General features: G+C 47.2%; 1 protein-coding gene across 1 annotated transcript in view; it reads left to right on the top strand.

The window, feature by feature from the left end:
• LOC144134667 (uncharacterized) overlaps window positions 1–19,563 on the top strand; it is a 121,456-nt gene that overhangs the window by 33,204 nt on the left and 68,689 nt on the right. Inside the window, exon 3 of the mRNA XM_077667525.1 lies at window positions 3,269–3,496. Within this exon, the coding sequence (XP_077523651.1) occupies window positions 3,269–3,496 (228 nt within the window). The remainder of the gene's footprint in view (window positions 1–3,268; window positions 3,497–19,563) is intronic.

Consider the following 19,563-nt stretch of genomic DNA (forward strand, 5'->3'; position numbering starts at 1 on the left):
GAGGGCATTTCCTCGTTCCTGACGGCCGGGGGGTGTCTTCGATAGATGTGCGCAGCTCGTGCACGATGGTAGCAGTTCCTGCGCAAGTTGTCGAGAGATTAACTTCCAGGCATGAAGGCAATCGGCGTCACCGCTGCCGCTGCTGCTGGGTGAGTGTAGATTCCTTCGGTAGCAGGCCTCTTTTGTAGGAATCCGTCGAGGGCGTTTCCTCGTTCCTGACGGCCGGGGGGTGTCTTCGATAGATGTGCGCAGCTCGTGCACGATGGTAGCAGTTCCTGCGCAAGTTGTCGAGAGATTAACTTCCAGGCATGAAAGCAATCGGCGTCACCGCTGCCGCTGCTGCTGGGTGAGTGTAGATTCCTTCGGTAGCAGGCCTCTTTTGTAGGAATCCGTCGAGGGCGTTTCCTCGTTCCTGACGGCCGGGGGGTGTCTTCGATAGATGGGCGCAGCTCGTGCACGATGGTAGCAGTTCCTGCGCAAGTTGTCGAGAGATTAACTTCCAGGCATGAAGGCAATCGGCGTCACCGCTGCCGCTGCTGCTGGGTGAGTGTAGATTCCTTCGGTAGCAGGCCTCTTTTGTAGGAATCCGTCGAGGGCGTTTCCTCGTTCCTGACGGCCGGGGGGTGTCTTCGATAGATGTGCGCAGCTCGTGCACGATGGTAGCAGTTCCTGCGCAAGTTGTCGAGAGATTAACTTCCAGGCATGAAGGCAATCGGCGTCACCGCTGCCGCTGCTGCTGGGTGAGTGTAGATTCCTTCGGTAGCAGGCCTCTTTTGTAGGAATCCGTCGAGGGCGTTTCCTCGTTCCTGACGGCCGGGGGGTGTCTTCGATAGATGTGCGCAGCTCGTGCACGATGGTAGCAGTTCCTGCGCAAGTTGGCGAGAGATTAACTTCCAGGCATGAAGGCAATCGGCGTCACCGCTGCCGCTGCTGCTGGGTGAGTGTAGATTCCTTCGGTAGCAGGCCTCTTTTGTAGGAATCCGTCGAGGGCGTTTCCTCTTTCCTGACGGCCGGGGGGTGTCTTCGATAGATGTGCGCAGCTCGTGCACGATGGTAGCAGTTCCTGCGCAAGTTGTCGAGAGATTAACTTCCAGGCATGAAGGCAATCGGCGTCACCGCTGCCGCTGCTGCTGGGTGAGTGTAGATTCCTTCGGTAGCAGGCCTCTTTTGTAGGAATCCGTCGAGGGCGTTTCCTCGTTCCTGACGGCCGGGGGGTGTCTTCGATAGATGTGCGCAGCTCGTGCACGATGGTAGCAGTTCCTGCGCAAGTTGTCGAGAGATTAACTTCCAGGCATGAAGGCAATCGGCGTCACCGCTGCCGCTGCTGCTGGGTGAGTGTAGATTCCTTCGGTAGCAGGCCTCTTTTGTAGGAATCCGTCGAGGGCGTTTCCTCGTTCCTGACGGCCGGGGGGTGTCTTCGATAGATGTGCGCAGCTCGTGCACGATGGTAGCAGTTCCTGCGCAAGTTGTCGAGAGATTAACTTCCAGGCATGAAGGCAATCGGCGTCACCGCTGCCGCTGCTGCTGGGTGAGTGTAGATTCCTTCGGTAGCAGGCCTCTTTTGTAGGAATCCGTCGAGGGCGTATCCTCGTTCCTGACGGCCGGGGGGTGTCTTCGATAGATGTGCGCAGCTCGTGCACGATGGTAGCAGTTCCTGCGCAAGTTGTCGAGAGATTAACTTCCAGGCATGAAGGCAATCGGCGTCACCGCTGCCGCTGCTGCTGGGTGAGTGTAGATTCCTTCGGTAGCAGGCCTCTTTTGTAGGAATCCGTCGAGGGCGTTTCCTCGTTCCTGACGGCCGGTGGGTGTCTTCGATAGATGTGCGCAGCTCGTGCACGATGGTAGCAGTTCCTGCGCAAGTTGTCGAGAGATTAACTTCCAGGCATGAAGGCAATCGGCGTCACCGCTGCCGCTGCTGCTGGGTGAGTGTAGATTCCTTCAGTAGCAGGCCTCTTTTGTAGGAATCCGTCGAGGGCGTTTCCTCGTTCCTGACGGCCGGTGGGTGTCTTCGATAGATGTGCGCAGCTCGTGCACGATGGTAGCAGTTCCTGCGCAAGTTGTCGAGAGATTAACTTCCAGGCATGAAGGCAATCGGCGTCACCGCTGCCGCTGCTGCTGGGTGAGTGTAGATTCCTTCGGTAGCAGGCCTCTTTTGTAGGAATCCGTCGAGGGCGTTTCCTCGTTCCTGACGGCCGGGGGGTGTCTTCGATAGATGTGCGCAGCTCGTGCACGATGGTAGCAGTTCCACGCAGTTCCTGCAGTCGCTCGAGTCATGCAGGCGGGCACCATAGATTTTTTTTTTGTTCCTCCCTGAGCGGCATAGACAGAAATTGCGTACTGACTAGCCAAGATATATGCAACCATATGCGAATGCCTGCAATCTCCGGAACTTTAGCTAAACCTCCAAACTTTGGGCCTGCAGGCACGCATGGGAATTTCATGCCCGCCATCACCTGTGTTTGCTGCACGATGAGTTGTACCGCAGGGCACAGTTTGTTTGTGGAATCAAGTCACTGATTGCCAGTAACCGATGACAAGAAAAAGAAACCCAGTTACCCGCAACTTTGGCATTTGAAAAAGCACTCGATTAATTACAATATTACAAGAAAAACTAATTTCACGCAGGCAATGAATAGCTTGTAACGAGCTTGAAAAAACTCTGTTGAATGACAACGAAAGCTGCGCGAAACCGATGGAACGGACGCTTGATAACAGCTGCTTTGTACAAGAAAAAATGCTTGGGCAGTTTTGACTCCAATATAGCAGGGGCGACTGCGTACCACTGTTTTATGAACGTTTTGTTTCGAAAGCATAAAGATTTCGTGACACGATAAATAATTAATGGCTACAAGTTGGCGCCCTACAGGGATTATTGTCTGGACATGCCTTCTGTGTCAGTCTTAACGGAGGAACTTGCGGATCTGGATGGCCATTCGCAGTATTGGTTATAGATTAATTCGTACAATTCGGACAGTCGGAGGTACGTGACAGTTGTACTGCTCAGCGTTAACTAGGACATAAAGACTTCATTCTTGCGATAAACGTAACTGAATCTGAGCGTTAGGCAAGTGTGTATTTCTTTCACGTGATTTTTTGCGCTTGTTTTATCAGCTTTTCCGCCGGGTGCAAAGCGAGAGCTTATTATGTGTAGTATTCTGGTTTTAGCTTATTTGACAGCAGAAAACAGTGGAAGTTAGGTTAAATTTGTGCTTAGCTCTTTTTGGAAACTGTGGATGCTCATGTATATTACTGCTTTTCCTGCTGCTAGGATCACCATCAACGCGGCAGGCTACCCTCAGATGGAGCCTCTGGAGACGCGCGACCTGCCGCAGCCACCCGATGACGACTTTGCTCGCGACAGCCGCCGTGCTTGCGCCCTGTTCTGCGCCGTATTCATTCTTGTGGCCACAATGGCGATCACAATGTTGGTGTTGCGGGGCACGGTAGTGGGTCTACCGGCGGAGAGCGGCACCGAGCAGACTGAAGATCGACAAATGTGAGTACTTTTCAGCAACCGAATTCTACCGCGCGTAGAATCCGGCTGGACTTCGTGCCTGTTTTCCCGCGGCTTTGGCGATCTTTAGAGCCAATTATTTGACAGAAACGCAATGACCGGCAGCTGTGGCTTAGGAGCTGTGACGTCCGAAGACTCAATCGAAGAACTATAGATCGAATCGCATCCGCGGAGGCAGTGTTTCGATGGAGCCGTTGTGCAAAAGGCGCTCTGTGCTGCGTGAAGTTTTGTGCGTTCATGACCGTAGGTTGCCTAAATGATACTAAAGCTCTCCACTACGCAACCTTTCATTGAAAGTGTGCAATTTTGAGATGTCTTTAAGGTACAAGGTGGGCTTTAATGCACCGAAGCGCGGAAAATTGACTTTGGGGACGCTGTCGTTGTGAGCTAGTGAAAACTTCAGACTGCCAATGGTTCTTTACCATGCACAACCTTTGCACTGCACACAATCATTTCTGCACTTTGTAACCTTGAGCTCCATATTTATTCTTCTTATGTTCTTTTTATGAGCAGTTTTCTTCTCTTTATGAGCAGTTATACTCAGGTTGCCTGCGTCAGTATAAACTTCAGCTTCGTCGCTTTAAACCTATATCAATTTCCGAGAAGAGGGGAGGAAAGGAAGCAGTGATGAAGTTCTCGGACTTATCCACATGAGATGCATCTATATTTAGATAGAGTGTCTAGATTCAAGAGCTGTGTCAGGATATTCACCAGATGTTTTTGACACAAACAGCGTTTCTCAAAAGTTTAGAAAAAAATTGTTTGCTTCTAAGTTGTTTATTGTGGCAGTGTACCGTCTGTAGAAGTCTCAACAATCGAGAAGAGAGAACAAGACTTCCTCTTCCCTTGAGCAGATTTGGAACGCTGGGAATACAAATTAATCCGCATGGTTTTGCACTAAAGCGAAGCCCCGTGTGCTCAAAATTTTAAAAACGACTGCACTCCTTCCGTGCGTACGATGTTATTTCCTTCAGCACTGACCGAAGTATTTTGCAGTTATCAACCTACTTCGGAGCGCAGGTTGCAACATCAACCTGGTGTACGAGGCAAATTGCCCCTTTTGTACTTGCCAGTGCTATGTACATTGTATAGGCTTGAACGTTGCAGAAGGGCCACAAGGTGTAAAAAGTACTGCTTTCAAGTAGAACGAGCCATTGAGAATGTTGAAAGCTGCTTTGTCTCGGTCTCTTTTATCGCCTTTGACCTGCCAAGACCTCTAAATGCACGAAAAGAGGCACTTCGTGTTGCATAATCAATCAAGCGCGCCATCAATACGTAGTAAAAAATAGCTATCTTTTTCTATTGCGTAGTTCACTAGACAGTAATAGGCACAGAACCTATGTGCTTGACTAGCACAACTGTGACATCCAGGGGCTTTTTCATGACTGGAAGACATCGTCACGGAGCGTTTCATTCCCTTGCTTCCGAATTCTTTTGTGTCCAAGGGCCAATAATCGGTACAGATCTTGGCGGATGGCCCAATTTTATTCAATACCGATGATTCAGTGGTGGGCATCGATTTCCTGAGGAATATTTCATGAGGACAAAAAGCAGTCGCTGTAAGGTTGAAGGCTAGTGCAGGTCTTGTCTTGCTTGTGCAGGGGTAGCGCACGGTATATGTCGAATTTTGTCTGTAGCATATAGAGAACAATAATTTTAAAGGGAGTGTGCAGATATATTCGTCCACAAGTTTTTTGAGTGCAGCGCAATGTCCCAGGTCAGTATTATGTGAATTCTTTTTTTGCGCACATAAAGACAATGAAATAAGTACGAGGAATACAGAATTGGGTGCAACTTGCAACTGTTTTATTCATAAAGGCACATGGCTTCTATACACAAAAAGGGATTGGGCTAATCAGATACATTGGCACGTGCTTCTTAACAAAATAGTTGCAAGTAGCGACCTATCCTGTTTCCCCGTCATTAACATGTCATCTTTGTGTGCACAGTAAAGAATTATACGAATGCAGATTGCAGTAATATCTGGCAGTGTTGTCGAGAGAGTCCGTGATCAACTTTGATTGGAACTGACGAAATAAGCACTGGGAACATACAGGGATTATTGAGCAGGAAATACAAAGAAAATATCTATGATAATTGTAGGGGAAGCTCTTTGTTGTTTCAAACCAGGACGGGAGTTTTGCGGACTAAGACATGAAGAGTCAGGTACCACGAGGTAGACACTTTGTGCGTTGCGTGCGGACAGGAAGAGGAAACGGCTGTACACTTGATACTTTTCTGTACAGTGGAAAGCAGCGGGGCTGATTTATCCAAGGCATTTGGGTTTAAGGACAATGAAGGTAAAGTAGAGTGTTAGCGGGTAGAAGTAACCAAGCGAAGGTTATTTCATTCGTGGCTAAAATCAAGATGAGAGTAAAATTTCATAAGTCACGGCTAGGTAGCTTGAGCCCAATTTGAAGGGCTCAACCGCCATCCGTCCGTTTGTCCGTCCGTCCGTCCGTCAGTCCATCCGTCCATCCATCCATCGGAGGTCACTAAACACGGTAATTGCATACTCAAATTTCGGCTGATGGACAGTTTTTCACGCCGATAGACTGACACGAGACAGTGTGGGTAGCCACTTTCCGACACAAATTGAACTCCCTGAATGTATTTGGACATGTGTTACCAATGTGGCGATCTCATTTCTGTACGCTAGAGAAAGTCACACCCAAATATTATAGTGTTTGAGCGTGTTACAGCTGTGCCTCTTAGATTGTAGTGAATATGTCTTGGGCATTTTTATGGCGAAAGCTGCTACAGATTTTTTTATGGTATTGAACTTGGTTTCTTACTTTTCGGATCGGTGTGCAATGCGGTTTAATGAAAAGTTTAATATGACTTGATCGCCAAGGGTGTGAAAATTTCTGTAGACAACGCACACTGTCGTGAAACGTCATACCGTTAAACTAGTGCAAACAAGAAGGGCATACGCGCGAGACGCATGAATTTCGCCTATTACACGCTCCTAGCTGGACTGACTGATCGACAACTGATGTTGGCCCTGCTCCCTTCTTGAAGCTTCTCCAAATAACCCCCACGTTATTTATGAAGAATGGGGCGGAGTAACATTCTCTCTCCGTGAAACTGCGTAACCGCATGCTACCACCTCCCGCGATATCTGCGGACGCCAACCACCAAGCTATACAAGTGGGCTCGGTTCTCTCCGCTACCGAGATCCTGCCATCATCAGTGATATCAATGACGACTGTGTTGAAGAATGGCTGACAGCCTAAAAACTGGTAAGCGTATACAACAAATGGGACGCGGAAACCAAACTGAGAAATGTGATTTTCTATATGACAAGCGTAGCGAATCTGTGGTATCGGAACCACGAGGCGAACATTACGTCATGGTCCGTTTGCAAAACAAGATTACCAAAGGACATCTGCAATCCAGCTGTCAGAAAACTAAGCGTCGAACAGCGCTTGCCTACGCGGTCTCAGCAGGTCGGCGGGAACTCTACAAGTTATATCGAGGAAAATGTCTACCTGTGCAAGGGAGTGAAAGCACAGACGTCAGAAGACGATAAGATCAGGCACATTCTAAAGGTAATCGGGACCTGCGCACTGTAGCAGATGTCGTCAATCGATGTCAGAGCTTTGACGAACAACGCAGGCAGAGGGCTCTGACTGGCGAACACACGACGCGCGTCTAGTCGCTTGCTGACCGGACAGTCGAAGGCGACCAGTCATCGCTCGTGCTGCACATCAAGAGCTTCATCCTTGAAGAAGTTGTTCTCCAGTTCCCAGTAACTACATGCCGTCAAGAGCCATCGCCACACCTGGATCCAAATATACGCCAGATTATTCAGGAACAGTTCGCCGAGGCTCTTTCAGAAGCCGCTCAGTCCACACCTCTCGCGACTATGCTGATATTTACGGACGTTCTTGCAAGATCTCGACCACCTACCTATGCTCAGCTTCCAGATCCCGTTCGAGCACCCGCTGCTTTTATTCCACCGCGATACTGAAATGGGAGACTCCTTGCGCACAACTAGAATTCGTCAGGTATGTGCTTTTAAGGTCATACGGCGCCCTTTGCCGTCAACTAATGAACGTCTCCCGAGTGGCTCCCGAAGTTTCTAGCTACTGGCCCGATTGTGAGTTCTCACCTGCTGTTGCGCCGTCCTTAAGCCATGACAGTGCCACCTTCTTCGGATGCCGTTCGAATTCTCCACGTCGGTGCTCACTTTATCCGGTGCGACGGCGTTCCTCGGCAATTCAAGAGGAAAAATAAATGCATCAGTTCCTAAGGCTAGAGCTGCGTAGTTGTCGAAATTTGAAAACCTCGTTTTTCTGCCGCTAAACTCAATGAAAGTTCCGAAGAGTGCATCTCTGTGATGGCGGTTGTTGAGACCGGTGCTGCGGTCTTAATGCAGCGGTTTGCCGCTCTTTGAGGAAAGTAAGTGAAGACGGCCGTTTCTGGCCTGTCGTTACGAACTGCGAGTGCGCACCTAACCCAGCCGTTAGCCGTGTGTACTGCTCGAGTAGTCATTCAAGCATTTTATATAAGATTAAGTTCGTCGTTCTGATATTCTATTAGCATACGCTCATCTTAGGCTGGGACTTTCTAGCGCTGCACTACGCGGTCGTCGACTGTGGTCAGGGTTCAAGTAGCGCTCTCTAGGCTGCTGAATCCCATTCCAGAACATTGCTATGCCTCTGTTTTATGCCAGAGATTTTGCTGTCGACAGAACCAATGGTTCTCAGGTGATCTTCCGTATTTGTGCCTTCTCCTGTGACTGTTCGCGACCCAAGTGTCGTCTTCAGGCCGTATAAGACTTGTCTGCGCCGCCACTGTCAGCCGCAACATTAAGTTCTGTTCACTAGAGTGGTTGATCTCACCGCATTGTGGGTCTCCAACCCGTTTTGAATCCAGTCCCCTTCACTTTCCGCGGTTGCGAATGCATCGGCAGCGTGCAGCTCTTCGATTCTGTTCTCAACCACGACGCCGCTGCAGTATCGCCGCCCCTCAGCATGGACGCCCTTAGCTAACCTACTCCTACGATCACCCAGTTGTCGACCAACCTACTGCTTCGCTCTACTGACGCCAATCTTCCTCCACCTCAGCGAACCCAGCTTCGTGCGCTTCTTGGGGAGTTTCGCTGCTCCTTCGATTGCCACCAACCCATCTTGAGACGCACGTCGCCTGTCGATCACCACATTGACACCGGTGCCGATGTCCCTCTGCAACAGCGCCCATATCGCGTTTCCGCCACTAACGACCAGTTATTGAAGACGAGGTGGACGTCATGTTTAAAAGCGCAGTTATTCAGGCCTTTTCAGCCCATGGGCCCATGGGCCTTGCCGGCTGTATTCGCGAAGGAGGAGGATGGTTCTGTTTGATTTTACGTCGATTACCGTTGCATTAATAAGATCACGGGCAAAGCCGGCTACCCTGTGCTCCACATTGATGAAGCTCTGGACTGAATCCATGGCTTAGAGCTCTTCTCTTCGCTTGATTTGCGCTCTGGTTATTACCAGGTTATTACCAGATGTTGCCAAAATCGCGCATGTGACCCCTGACGGTCTCTGAGCATTTCCTTTTATTCCTTTCAGCCTGCTTAACGCTCCTGCTGCTTTCGAGTGAATGATGGAACCAGTTTTGCGTGGCCTCCAGGGGAAAACATTCCTATGTTAGACGGACGATATAGTAATCTTTTCACCCGACTTTGAGACCCGCCGTTGTCGCCTGAAGTACGTCTCGACGTGCCTCACAAGCGGTGGTCTGAGATGAACTTAAAAACGGTCACTTTCACTGCCCGTGAACTCACAATTTTATATCAAATTGTGTCGAAAGACGGTGCACACCCTAAAACAGCCAAGCCTCGTGCTGTGAGTGCGTTTTCCACTAACGAACTCCGCAACTTCGTAGTGCTGTTCTATTATTTTACGCTTTTTATTCGTAACTTTGCATAAATTGCTGCCCTGATGACTCAGCTATTCGGCAGCAATGTCAATTTTTCGATTTGGTCGCTCGCATGCCGTGGCGCCTACGAGAATTTCATCGCCTCCTCACTCAAATAAAGATTCTAAGAATATGTAGCTATATATGCTAGCTGCGTCCTTACCAAGGCTGAGCCGAACTACTCTGTTACCATAAAAGAGCGCCGCGCCCATTGTGTGAGGCCTAGCGAAGTTTGATCTTTACATGTGCGGCCGTACTTTCAAGTTCGTTACAGAACATCACGCCTTTTCTTTGCTTTCTTCATTTAAAGGTCCTTCTGGCCGTCAGACCCGATTAGCGCTGCGTCTTCAAGAATATAATATCTTCATAGTCTACAGCTCAGGCCGCAAGCATCAGGACCCCGATGCCTTTTCTCGTTCCTGGCTGCCAGCGGAAATTGCCAGCCTCTGAGAAATCGAGGCCCCTGCGCCGTCTCCCGCCATCAGTGACCTGTCTTCTGAGCAGCAGAACGTTCCCTGGATTAGGGCTCTTCTCGACTTTCTCTGCAAGCCATCGGCGGACACACCATCTCATGCCCTGCACCATCAAGCTCCTTATTTTGAGATCAGGCCTATTTCGCTTTCTTGCCGTAATTATTGTTCTGTTAGACGAAAGTGGCTCCTTGCCTTTCCTCGACACCAGAGGTTCTATATCTGCTCATATTTTCACGCCGACATATAATGCGGTCACGCAGGCCTTCTCAATACGCGAATGTGCCACCCCCTCCGATCCAACTGGCGTGCCATGCACAACTTTGTTTTGAGGTACGTACATCCGTGCCTTGAATACCAACGCCGTAAAACACCGGCTGCTCGCGAGTTGCAATGCTGCTTGCGAGTTGTAGCCGCTATAGCCTTGTCCGCATCGCGCTCTCGAACGCATTAGCACTGATTTGTGCGGGCCCCTGCTGTATACTGCCTCTGGCAAACGATGGGTTTCTGTTGCCGTTGATCACCTCACGAGATATGCTGAAACCACCACTCTCCCTGCTGCGATAGCCCTGGATGTGGCAACCTTTCTTCTGTGGTGGTTCATCATTTGATACGCTACCCATTGTGAACTGCTCAGCGACAGATGCCGTGCCTTCCTATCTAAAGTTAACTTCTCCGCGAGTGCAAAATCGTCCATCGAATTGCACTGCCTGCCATCCTCAGACAAATGACCTCATACAACGCTTTAACCGCACCCTATGGGATACGCTCGCTGTGTAGTAGGTCGGTTTGAAGTACACGAACTGGAGCCTGATTCTCTCCTGTACTACGTTCGAGTGCAATACTGCTACGCAGTGTACAACAAAATTTTCTCCATCCTTCATTTTCACGACCGACATCTGAGTGCACCGCTATTTATCAAGTCTCCAGGCACGCCGAATATTGCCGCCAGATCGTCTGGTCGCTCACGACAGCTACCAAATTCCTCAAAAAGCCTGTCACGGTGCAGATGAGCCTGCCCAGCATTTCCCGCCTGGGTTCCTTGTCTGGCTGCGGATATCTGCCCGTACTCCTGGCCTCTACCAGAAAGTTCTCGCTAATAGTCATGGCCCCTATCACATCTTGAAGCAAGCATCTCTTGTCAAATAGTTTTCAGTCATTCGCGACGTCTCCCAATAGGCGGCGCCGCGGACGTCAGGGTTTTAGGGGGTCCACTGCGTCTCAGGGCATAGGGGTAGGTAGAAGCAAAGTAGAAAGTGTAGCAATGGAGGCTGACGCCAAAAAAATGGCCACTAGGAGGTCCAGGAAGAAAACTAAAAAAAAAATTTACCATCAGGATAAGGTGCATAAGCATGCAAGGCGGTAGAAATAGAGCGAAGTGGTTAGAGATAGAACAACAGTTGAAGGACAAAAAAGTAGGTTTATACGTGCTAGGTGAGACACATCTGAGGGATTTAGAAGACCCGCCATTTATTGATGGCTACGTCTGGGAAGGGAGCAACAGAACAACAACATAGAGGAAGGGAGGAGGAGTAGGTATGCTGATACATCAAGGAACAAATTGGCAAAGAATAAAGTCAAATTACAAATAACATGTCTGGGTATCGGGTACAATTGCCGGTAAAAGGACATGGTTTATTTAGGAACAGGGAACAAATGCGGGCAAGAGAACACGGATCTACTTAAACGTCTCAATGACGATATAAACCAGTTTTGGAGAAGGCGCCGATATTATTCTGCTGTGGGACATGAATGGCCACATCGAGGATCTGGATGAATACACAGATTGTAACGGGAAGTTGATGCTAGACTTCTGTGAGAGACACAGCCTAGTTATTGCAAATATAGAAACTAAGTGTGAGGGACAAATCACGTGGGAATCCCGTAACAGGCAAACGACCATTGACTACTGCTTAATCTCGCAAGGGATGTATAGCAAGCTCGCAATGATGGAAGTAGACGAAGAAGGGAAGTACAGCCTCGGTAGTGATCATAAGCGTATTAGTCTACAGTTTGGAGCCCTGGTCAGATGAGAAATGAAAGGGAGTAAAAAAGAGTACGCAAAAATAAATGACGAACAAATAGCGCAAGTAGCGGCCTGCTTAGAGGAAGCAATAGAGATACATCCCATAGAAAAATGGGATTATAATAAGTTAGAACTTCTCATTAGTACTAAAATAAAACAAGTAAAAGGAGTAAACTCCTAGAGAGGAAAGAGGAAGCCACGAAGTTAGTGGAATAAGGAAATTAGGGAGGCCATCGAATAAAGACGGTTGGCATCACGGGAACAAAGAGAAGCAAAGAGGGCCCAGTTATCTGAAGAAGAAATAGGTCGAAAATGGGTATCTTATCGAGAAAAGAAACAACAAGTGCAGGTCCTCTTCCAGGTTAAAATAAAGCAGTCCTCTGATCACTGGCTGGCTGAAGTTCGCGATGCAACTAAAGAAGGCCAAGAAAATTCTGGAACCATATAAGCTGGCTAGGCAAAGCGAATCACAGAAAGGAGGAAGAGATTCACGATGCCGAGGGAAAATGTTTAGAGGGAGATGGCGCTGTGAACTATATTTGATCAGTTATAGCTGAGTCATTTAAGAAAGACGATAGAGTAATCACCCCAAATGAGGGAGCAACACAGGACAGCACAATAGAAAACAGCGTGGAACTGACGAATCTTAACTGGAAACAGGCGGAAGCAAATATTTCAAGATGTGCGTCCGCACGGATCGACGAAATTCTAATCAAGCTAATTAATGAACTTGGCCCAAGAGGCAAGGAAACGCTGATAAAAGTAATGGAGGCCGTCATAACAAATCAGCAAATTCCGCTCAGCTGGAAACAGTAAAATGATTTTGATTTATAAAGGGAAAGGCCATAAGAGGAATATAAAATCCTTCCGACCGAATACGATAACATCAGTTACATACAGGCTGGGGATGCAGGCGGTGAAAATAAAAATGCAGTCAAGGGTAGAAAGTAAAAGAATACTTGGAGAACTTCAGAACGACCCGCCGCGGTGGCTCAGTGGTTAGGGCGCTCGACTACTGATCCGGAGCTCCCGGGTTCGAACCCGACCGCGGCAGCTGCGTTTTTATGGAGGAAAAACGCTAAGGCGCCCGTGTGCTGTGCGATGTCAGCGCACGTTAAAGATCCCCAGGCGGTCGAAATTATTCCGGAGCCCTCCACTACGGCACCTCTCTCTTCTTTTCTTCTTTCACTCCCTCCTTTACCCTTCCCTTACGGCGCGGTTCAGGTGTCCAACGATATATGAGACAGATACTGCGCCATTTCCTTTCCCTCCAAAACCAATTATTATTATTATTATTAACTTCAGAACGGGTTCAGAAGTGGCAGGCGCTTAGATGATTGCCTGTTCGTGCTTACCCAGTGCATATAAATAGCTAAGGCGGAAAGCGGACCTTTGTATTTAGCCTTCCTGGAAATGAGCGGTGCATACGACAACGTGAAAAGGGAACTCCTGTGGAACATATTAAAAGGTGAAGGTGTCGGTCAGGAGGTAATTAATTTTCTACGGGAAATATATCGAGAAAATGAAGTTGAAATAACATGGGGAGGAATTAAGAGTACAACAACTGTCCAGGTACACAAAGGGTTAAGTCAAGGTTGTCTTCTATAACCGTTGCTGTTCATGCTTTATATGATAAGTATGGAAAGAAGGCTAGAAGGAAGCAATCTAGGTTATGATCTGTCATACACATTAGGCGGAAAGGTTGTTGAACAACGACTACTGGGTTTAATGTATGCGGACGATATTGTACAGTTAGCACATAGCCAGGAATATTTGCAAACTTTGGTGAATTGCTGTGGAGACGAAGGCGACAGTTTAGGTTTCAGTTTTGGCGCAACTAAGTCAGGTGGGATGGTTTTCAATGGTACAACTGATCAGGAGCTTACAATGCAAGGCCATGAAATACCCCGAGTGGCGAATACAAATATTTCGGGGTATGGGTAAAAAAATGGCATATGTACACGGACATGCACGAACAGTCTCTCATAGCAAAAGGGCGAAATGATGCCGGGATAATGAAACTAAGGCATTGGGGGGGGGGGGGGGGGTACAACAGGTAGGAAGTCCTCAGAGGTATTTGGAAAGGAATAATGGTGCCGGGGCTTACTTTCTGGAATGAAGTTTTATGCTTAAGGGCTGAAGTTCAGTCGCGATTGGAAGTAAACCAGACAACTGTCTGAAGATTAGCACTAGTCGCCCACGGGAAAACCAAAATCGAGGCAGTACAGGGGGATATGGGCTGGGCAACGTTCGAAGCACGGGGAGCTCAGAGTAAATTACTATACGAAGAACGCCTGAGGAAATTGGATAACAGGTTGGCAGCTAGGGTATTTAAATACCTGTACAGAAAGAGCTTTGACACACGGCGGCGGAAACGAACTAGAAAGCTGGCCAGTAAGTTTGCCAGTGACGAGGAAGGAGAAAGAAAGGGCATTAAACGGCAGGTTGAAAACGGCGAAGGTAAAAATTGGATAGATTCAATGAAAAAGAAGCATATTGTAGAACTATATCGATGCTGGGAAAGCATATCAGGAAAGAAACGTTTTATGATAACTCAAGGGGCAGTGCCATCCTCTTTGAAGCTAGGTCAGGGTGTCTTAGAACGCACAGCTACAAAAAGAAATTTAACGAAGATGACACATGTGTTGTGTGTGGTAAATCAGTAGAAACAATAGAACACCTCATTCTAAAATGTGATGGTTTCCATCCCGATGTCGATGCAGGCACAGTCACTCTTCCTGAGGTGTTAGGGTTTAGAGATAAAAAGAGTCATGTAAATAAATCTGTGGTGGAAATTGTCAAAAAGCGATTGGAGGATTCGTGGCACAAAAGCAGAGAGGTGTCATAAGTTTTAAAATGAAGGAAGACGTATTTTAAAGAAAATGGCGAATTTTATTACCAACTTACAGCAGAGTTTAAAAAAATAAAGGAAAAAACTGATCATGGTGGCAGCTGCCACTGCCCCGTTTCAAAGGGGACGCTCCTACCTTCCATCCATCCATCGATGTATAATGTCAAGCGCCTCAAGCCCTTACATTAGCCCATTCTCTTGTAGAAGCCTTAAGTCGGCAGGATGGCTCCTCGTCTGCCAAGGGGGCATAATAACGAAGACAGGCATACGCGCGAGCAGCATGGTCGTCACATTGTGCACGGTCCTGGCAGGACCGGTTGGTCTGGGACTGCTCCTAGCCCTGCTCCCGTGCCCTGCTCCTGGACCGAAGCTTCAATGGGCATATCGTTTAAGGGGCACATTGGAAATGTGATCTGGACTTCGACGGCTTTATTGCGCCTTTTTTTGTTGGGAGATTCAGAATACGTTGTTCGGTTGTCCACATGCCAAAACGGGGAATTAGTGTTCTTTGGTTTTTAATGTAAAGTAGCTCAATACTCTTTTTTCTATTGACTGCGGAGAAAGATAAGGCGGTTTCCTCGCAACAGTTTTAGAGTCAATGCCAAAAACTTAATTTTGCATCCAGCGGATAGCCAGGGGTGCGATCCAAAGCATTATTATATAAAGCTTTATTATATAAACCTTAAAATATGCAGTCGCCTTCATTTCCGGGATTAACTCTGCGAAGTCATGCTTTGTTTTCACAGATGCGTTAACGTGAAAAGCCCTTTCAGAAAGTCTGCTGTTTAATGTTGCGGTCTTTTTTCCAGATAACTAAATTTCGATTTGTTATTAAGGTGGTGCATTTAACTGCGGGAACGGTAATATAGAGAGATGGGTGGGTATATGTCCGCTAGCAACCTGGTAAGTACTTTGTGAATAGGGATTGCTATTGTTTTTCGACGAGTCATTCTGAAGGTAACAGAGTTGCTTGAAACGACGCCGTAAAGCTGCTATAAAGAAGCTAGTTGCGCAGCATTTAGTTTCGTTTAATGAGCACGTTGGAAATGTCATCTGGATTTCGACGGCTTTATTGGGGAATTTTTTTGCGGGGAGATTCAGAGCACGCGGTTCAGTTTTCGTCATGCCAAAGCGGGAATAAGTATTTTTTTCTTTTTTAAAGTAAACTGCTCAACAGTCTTTTTTCGATTGACTGCGGTTACTTGCTTTGCAGTCTCTATACTTACTAAAAACTGCTGTAATATTACATTGAACTTCAGCGTGAAATGATCCACTCCCCTTAGAAAACATCATACTTTCGTCACCACGGCGTCCCTCATTGCCTGAGCCGCTTTGGGACGTTAATTCCTCAAGAACCATGAACCAGGAACCATGAACTTCAGACTTCCCAAAGGAATGAAAACAGCTGACAGAAACAGCATTTTCTGAACCTCCCACTGTGCCGTAACAATTGGGGTCGAAGACTAATGGAATTAAATTCTGCCTAAATCTGAAATTAAATTTGTAGTAATTTAAAAATATGAAGTAATTTTGCTCTCTCATTTAAGACATGCAATCTTGGCACTGTAATGCATCTGAAGTATTGCTGTTTCGTACCAATATTCTCAATTCGTTTTGCGTCTGATTGGGCTTGTAGTATAGTCAGTGTAGAGTTTATTTATGGGTTCAAACGTTTGTTGCATATGTATTTGGGCAATACGTTCATATTAGGAAGGAAAAGAACGTTATGAAAATATCAGTCATCACCCATTGAGAATTAACCAAATGTGCTTGTACGAGAAAAACGTGTGAGCACCAGTTCATAGCGGTAGCGAGATAGTGTGCAGGATATGCGATAGATCCAGTAATTTCAATTTCTGCGGCAGAAGTTTCGACGCTGGACATTTATAGAATTTGTTAGAGTAATTGAAAGCGTCTCCAACGTTTTTCAATTACAGTTTTAACACAGCAGGCAGCTCAGCGATGGCTGACGAACTCTGAATTTTCTGCGCAATCTTTGTAATTTTTTTTTCAACTGGGTGACACTGCGGGGAATTCAGGGTCCTTTCTATATTTTTGGGATTAAATATTTATCGAAATGCTGCAATGTACAATTCTGTTATGAAACCGCTAACATCATATGAAGGTCGCTACTGAAATCCTCAGATGATGTTTTGCACTTTCTGACGCGTACATTACCTGCTATACTATAATCTTTAAATATAATGCAAGCATTTTCTCATATTCTAAGATATTATTAGTTAGTACATCTCCACTATGTTTAATCCGAGATTTCTCGATTCAGAGCGCTCGAGGCAATTTCCAGGTACAATTCTGGCATGGCCACCGCTGCTATTTTGTCAAGTGGTTAAGTAGCTGCGGCAATCAAACACCAAACAGTAGATTAACTTACCCCTCACAGCTTTCTTTTCTCTACCTACAAGTACAAGACTAGTTAAGTCTATTGCCTCAAGATCGAAATCGCTAATTAAAGCTGGGTTTCTGCATTTACCTTGGCGTGAAACGCATTTTACAATCCCTTCAAATCCTCGACAGGAGCGTTAGGACGCATGTACACACCACCTATTACAACCGACGTGTTGCGTTCGTTGAGTGTGCACCATACACTTATGGCCGGCTCTGCCTTGGTGTTTGTGAAATGAAACTGATTTTTATCGCTCTAGTGTGACCATCGTGATCTCTGACAAGAAGGCTGTAAGACAGTGGAAGTTCTTAAGAATCATGGATATCGGAGTGCAGCTAGGTTGCCGTGCTTGACGCTGCTCGCAATAGTATCACAATATTCGTGTGTACGCTTAAGAAAAGCTCGTTTATCGTTCACTTCGTCCAACTCGTACACGCTGCCCCTTATATTTAGTTTGTCAAACCGTGGTTTTACCATTTTTAGGTTCACACGAAAAATTTTCGATTTGTGCTCGATTTTTCCCGCACGCAATGATGAGCTGGCAAAAAATTGTCACAAAGCTTATAGAATTTGGCTTCAGTTTAAGACATTACGGAGAACAACAGCCTTTTTAGGGAAATCATATGAGCGAGCATTTATAGGCGCTCTCAGTTTGTGATGTTTCTTGAAACACGACTTTCGCGTTCGAGCGACCGTACCTTAACCCCTAGCGTGTCTTTAAGTATGCTTTTCTTTACATGTGCCTCCAAAGATGTGTTCATCATAATTTGTCTTTGGCCAAAGATAATAACCTAATAGGGGGGCACTCCTCCTTAAGACCACGAAGGGACAGCGTTAACGGTAGCGCTATATTTTTAATCAGATCTTTATTATTACGTAAACTGACTTGTACATTCCAGACAACGTGATACACAAGAAGACGCACAAAGTCTGAATCTAATCCAGCCGAACGAACGTGCCTCAGGGGTTATGTTTTGCGCATCTGACTCACAGCCAACGGTCATGGATTCCATTTCTAATTGTCTCAATATTTTTCAGCGCTATTACTTTAATTTCTTATATGTTATAAAACATTTAAACTACGCTCGGACCTCGTAGTCAAAATTTGCCGCGATATTTACCAATTGCCGTTATACAGCTCCAGCAGTGACATCATGAACCACTCGACGAATCCGACTTCCGAGCACACACAAACGGCAACGCCATACACGCCATGTTCTCCGCTAAACAGAACCATTAACGTAATCGCGGTAATGTGTTCTTCGTGACATATAACGCCAAGGATATGTTATTTTCATGATTACCTCAGTTTCGACCAAGAATAATAATAATGTTGAAGGGAGGTCTCCACAAGCGATGTGCAGCGCTGAGAGGTACTCTACGACCAGAGCCTTTGAGAATGTTCACACATACCCCCTCAGCGCCATCGTCTTGAAGACGAAAAATAATAGCGCTAAAGACAGACGCAGGACAAGCACTAGAGAAACGCCAATTTTTCATCTAATAGTATGTACCCTCTAGCCCAAGTTCACTTTTTTTAATCGTCTTCAAGGGCACGGATGATCAGCTTGTCCTATGCTGGTGACAATTTACCCCTGTTGTTATCGGAGGCCCCGACAGCGGGAACAGACGAGCCCGGCAGGCGCCATCGAATTATGTTTGACCCAAAGGTGCTGTCGTCCTGAGAAGAGAATTAGGAACGGCTCCTGGCGACGGTGAGCTGTGACGAAAGGCCTCTCATCCCTTCGTCCAGAGTATGGAATGCGGCGTTTCTCCCGAACTGCGCCCTCACGTGGACCGGCAGAAAGACCCGAACAAAGGCGCCGGACCCGCCTCGCTCGCTTGCACTTGCGCGGCCAGACAAAGCGGGGGCAGACACGGCTGATTCATCTTACCCTCTGGAATGCCCGGGGCCGTCAGGACGCATCACCGCCTACAAAGCCAACGACCTTATGCACATGATCAACCCATCAGAAACCACGTTCTAGGACGCCTCTTTCTAACGGAGGGGGTCACCGCCTGCTAAGCCAACGGCCTTATGCACCTGCTCAACCGGTCGAAAATAGCATTCCAGGACCTCAAGGCGCCAGGATTCCTTATCGCCTGTGCACGTGTTTGTGGGGGTGGAGCGGTCATGGGGTTAGGGAAGAGACTATGAAGAGTGTGTCTGCCCATTGGACGCTTGATCAGCCACCGGTTTCCCTAGCTAGGAGCCTTGGGAATATCCACTGTATTTAAGCCGCGATTTGGCTGGTTTCACGGCACTTCATCTCTGACTTTTGGTCTCCCTGCTTCTCTTGTAAATATGTAAATAAACCTTCAAGTTTTCCAACCCTCCTGATGAAGGCTTCCCTCCGTCGTCTGCAGAGTTCATCGTCATGCGGTGAA

The sequence above is a fragment of the Amblyomma americanum genome, chromosome 5, assembly GCF_052857255.1.
Source record: "Amblyomma americanum isolate KBUSLIRL-KWMA chromosome 5, ASM5285725v1, whole genome shotgun sequence".
NCBI lineage: Eukaryota > Metazoa > Arthropoda > Arachnida > Ixodida > Ixodidae > Amblyomma > Amblyomma americanum.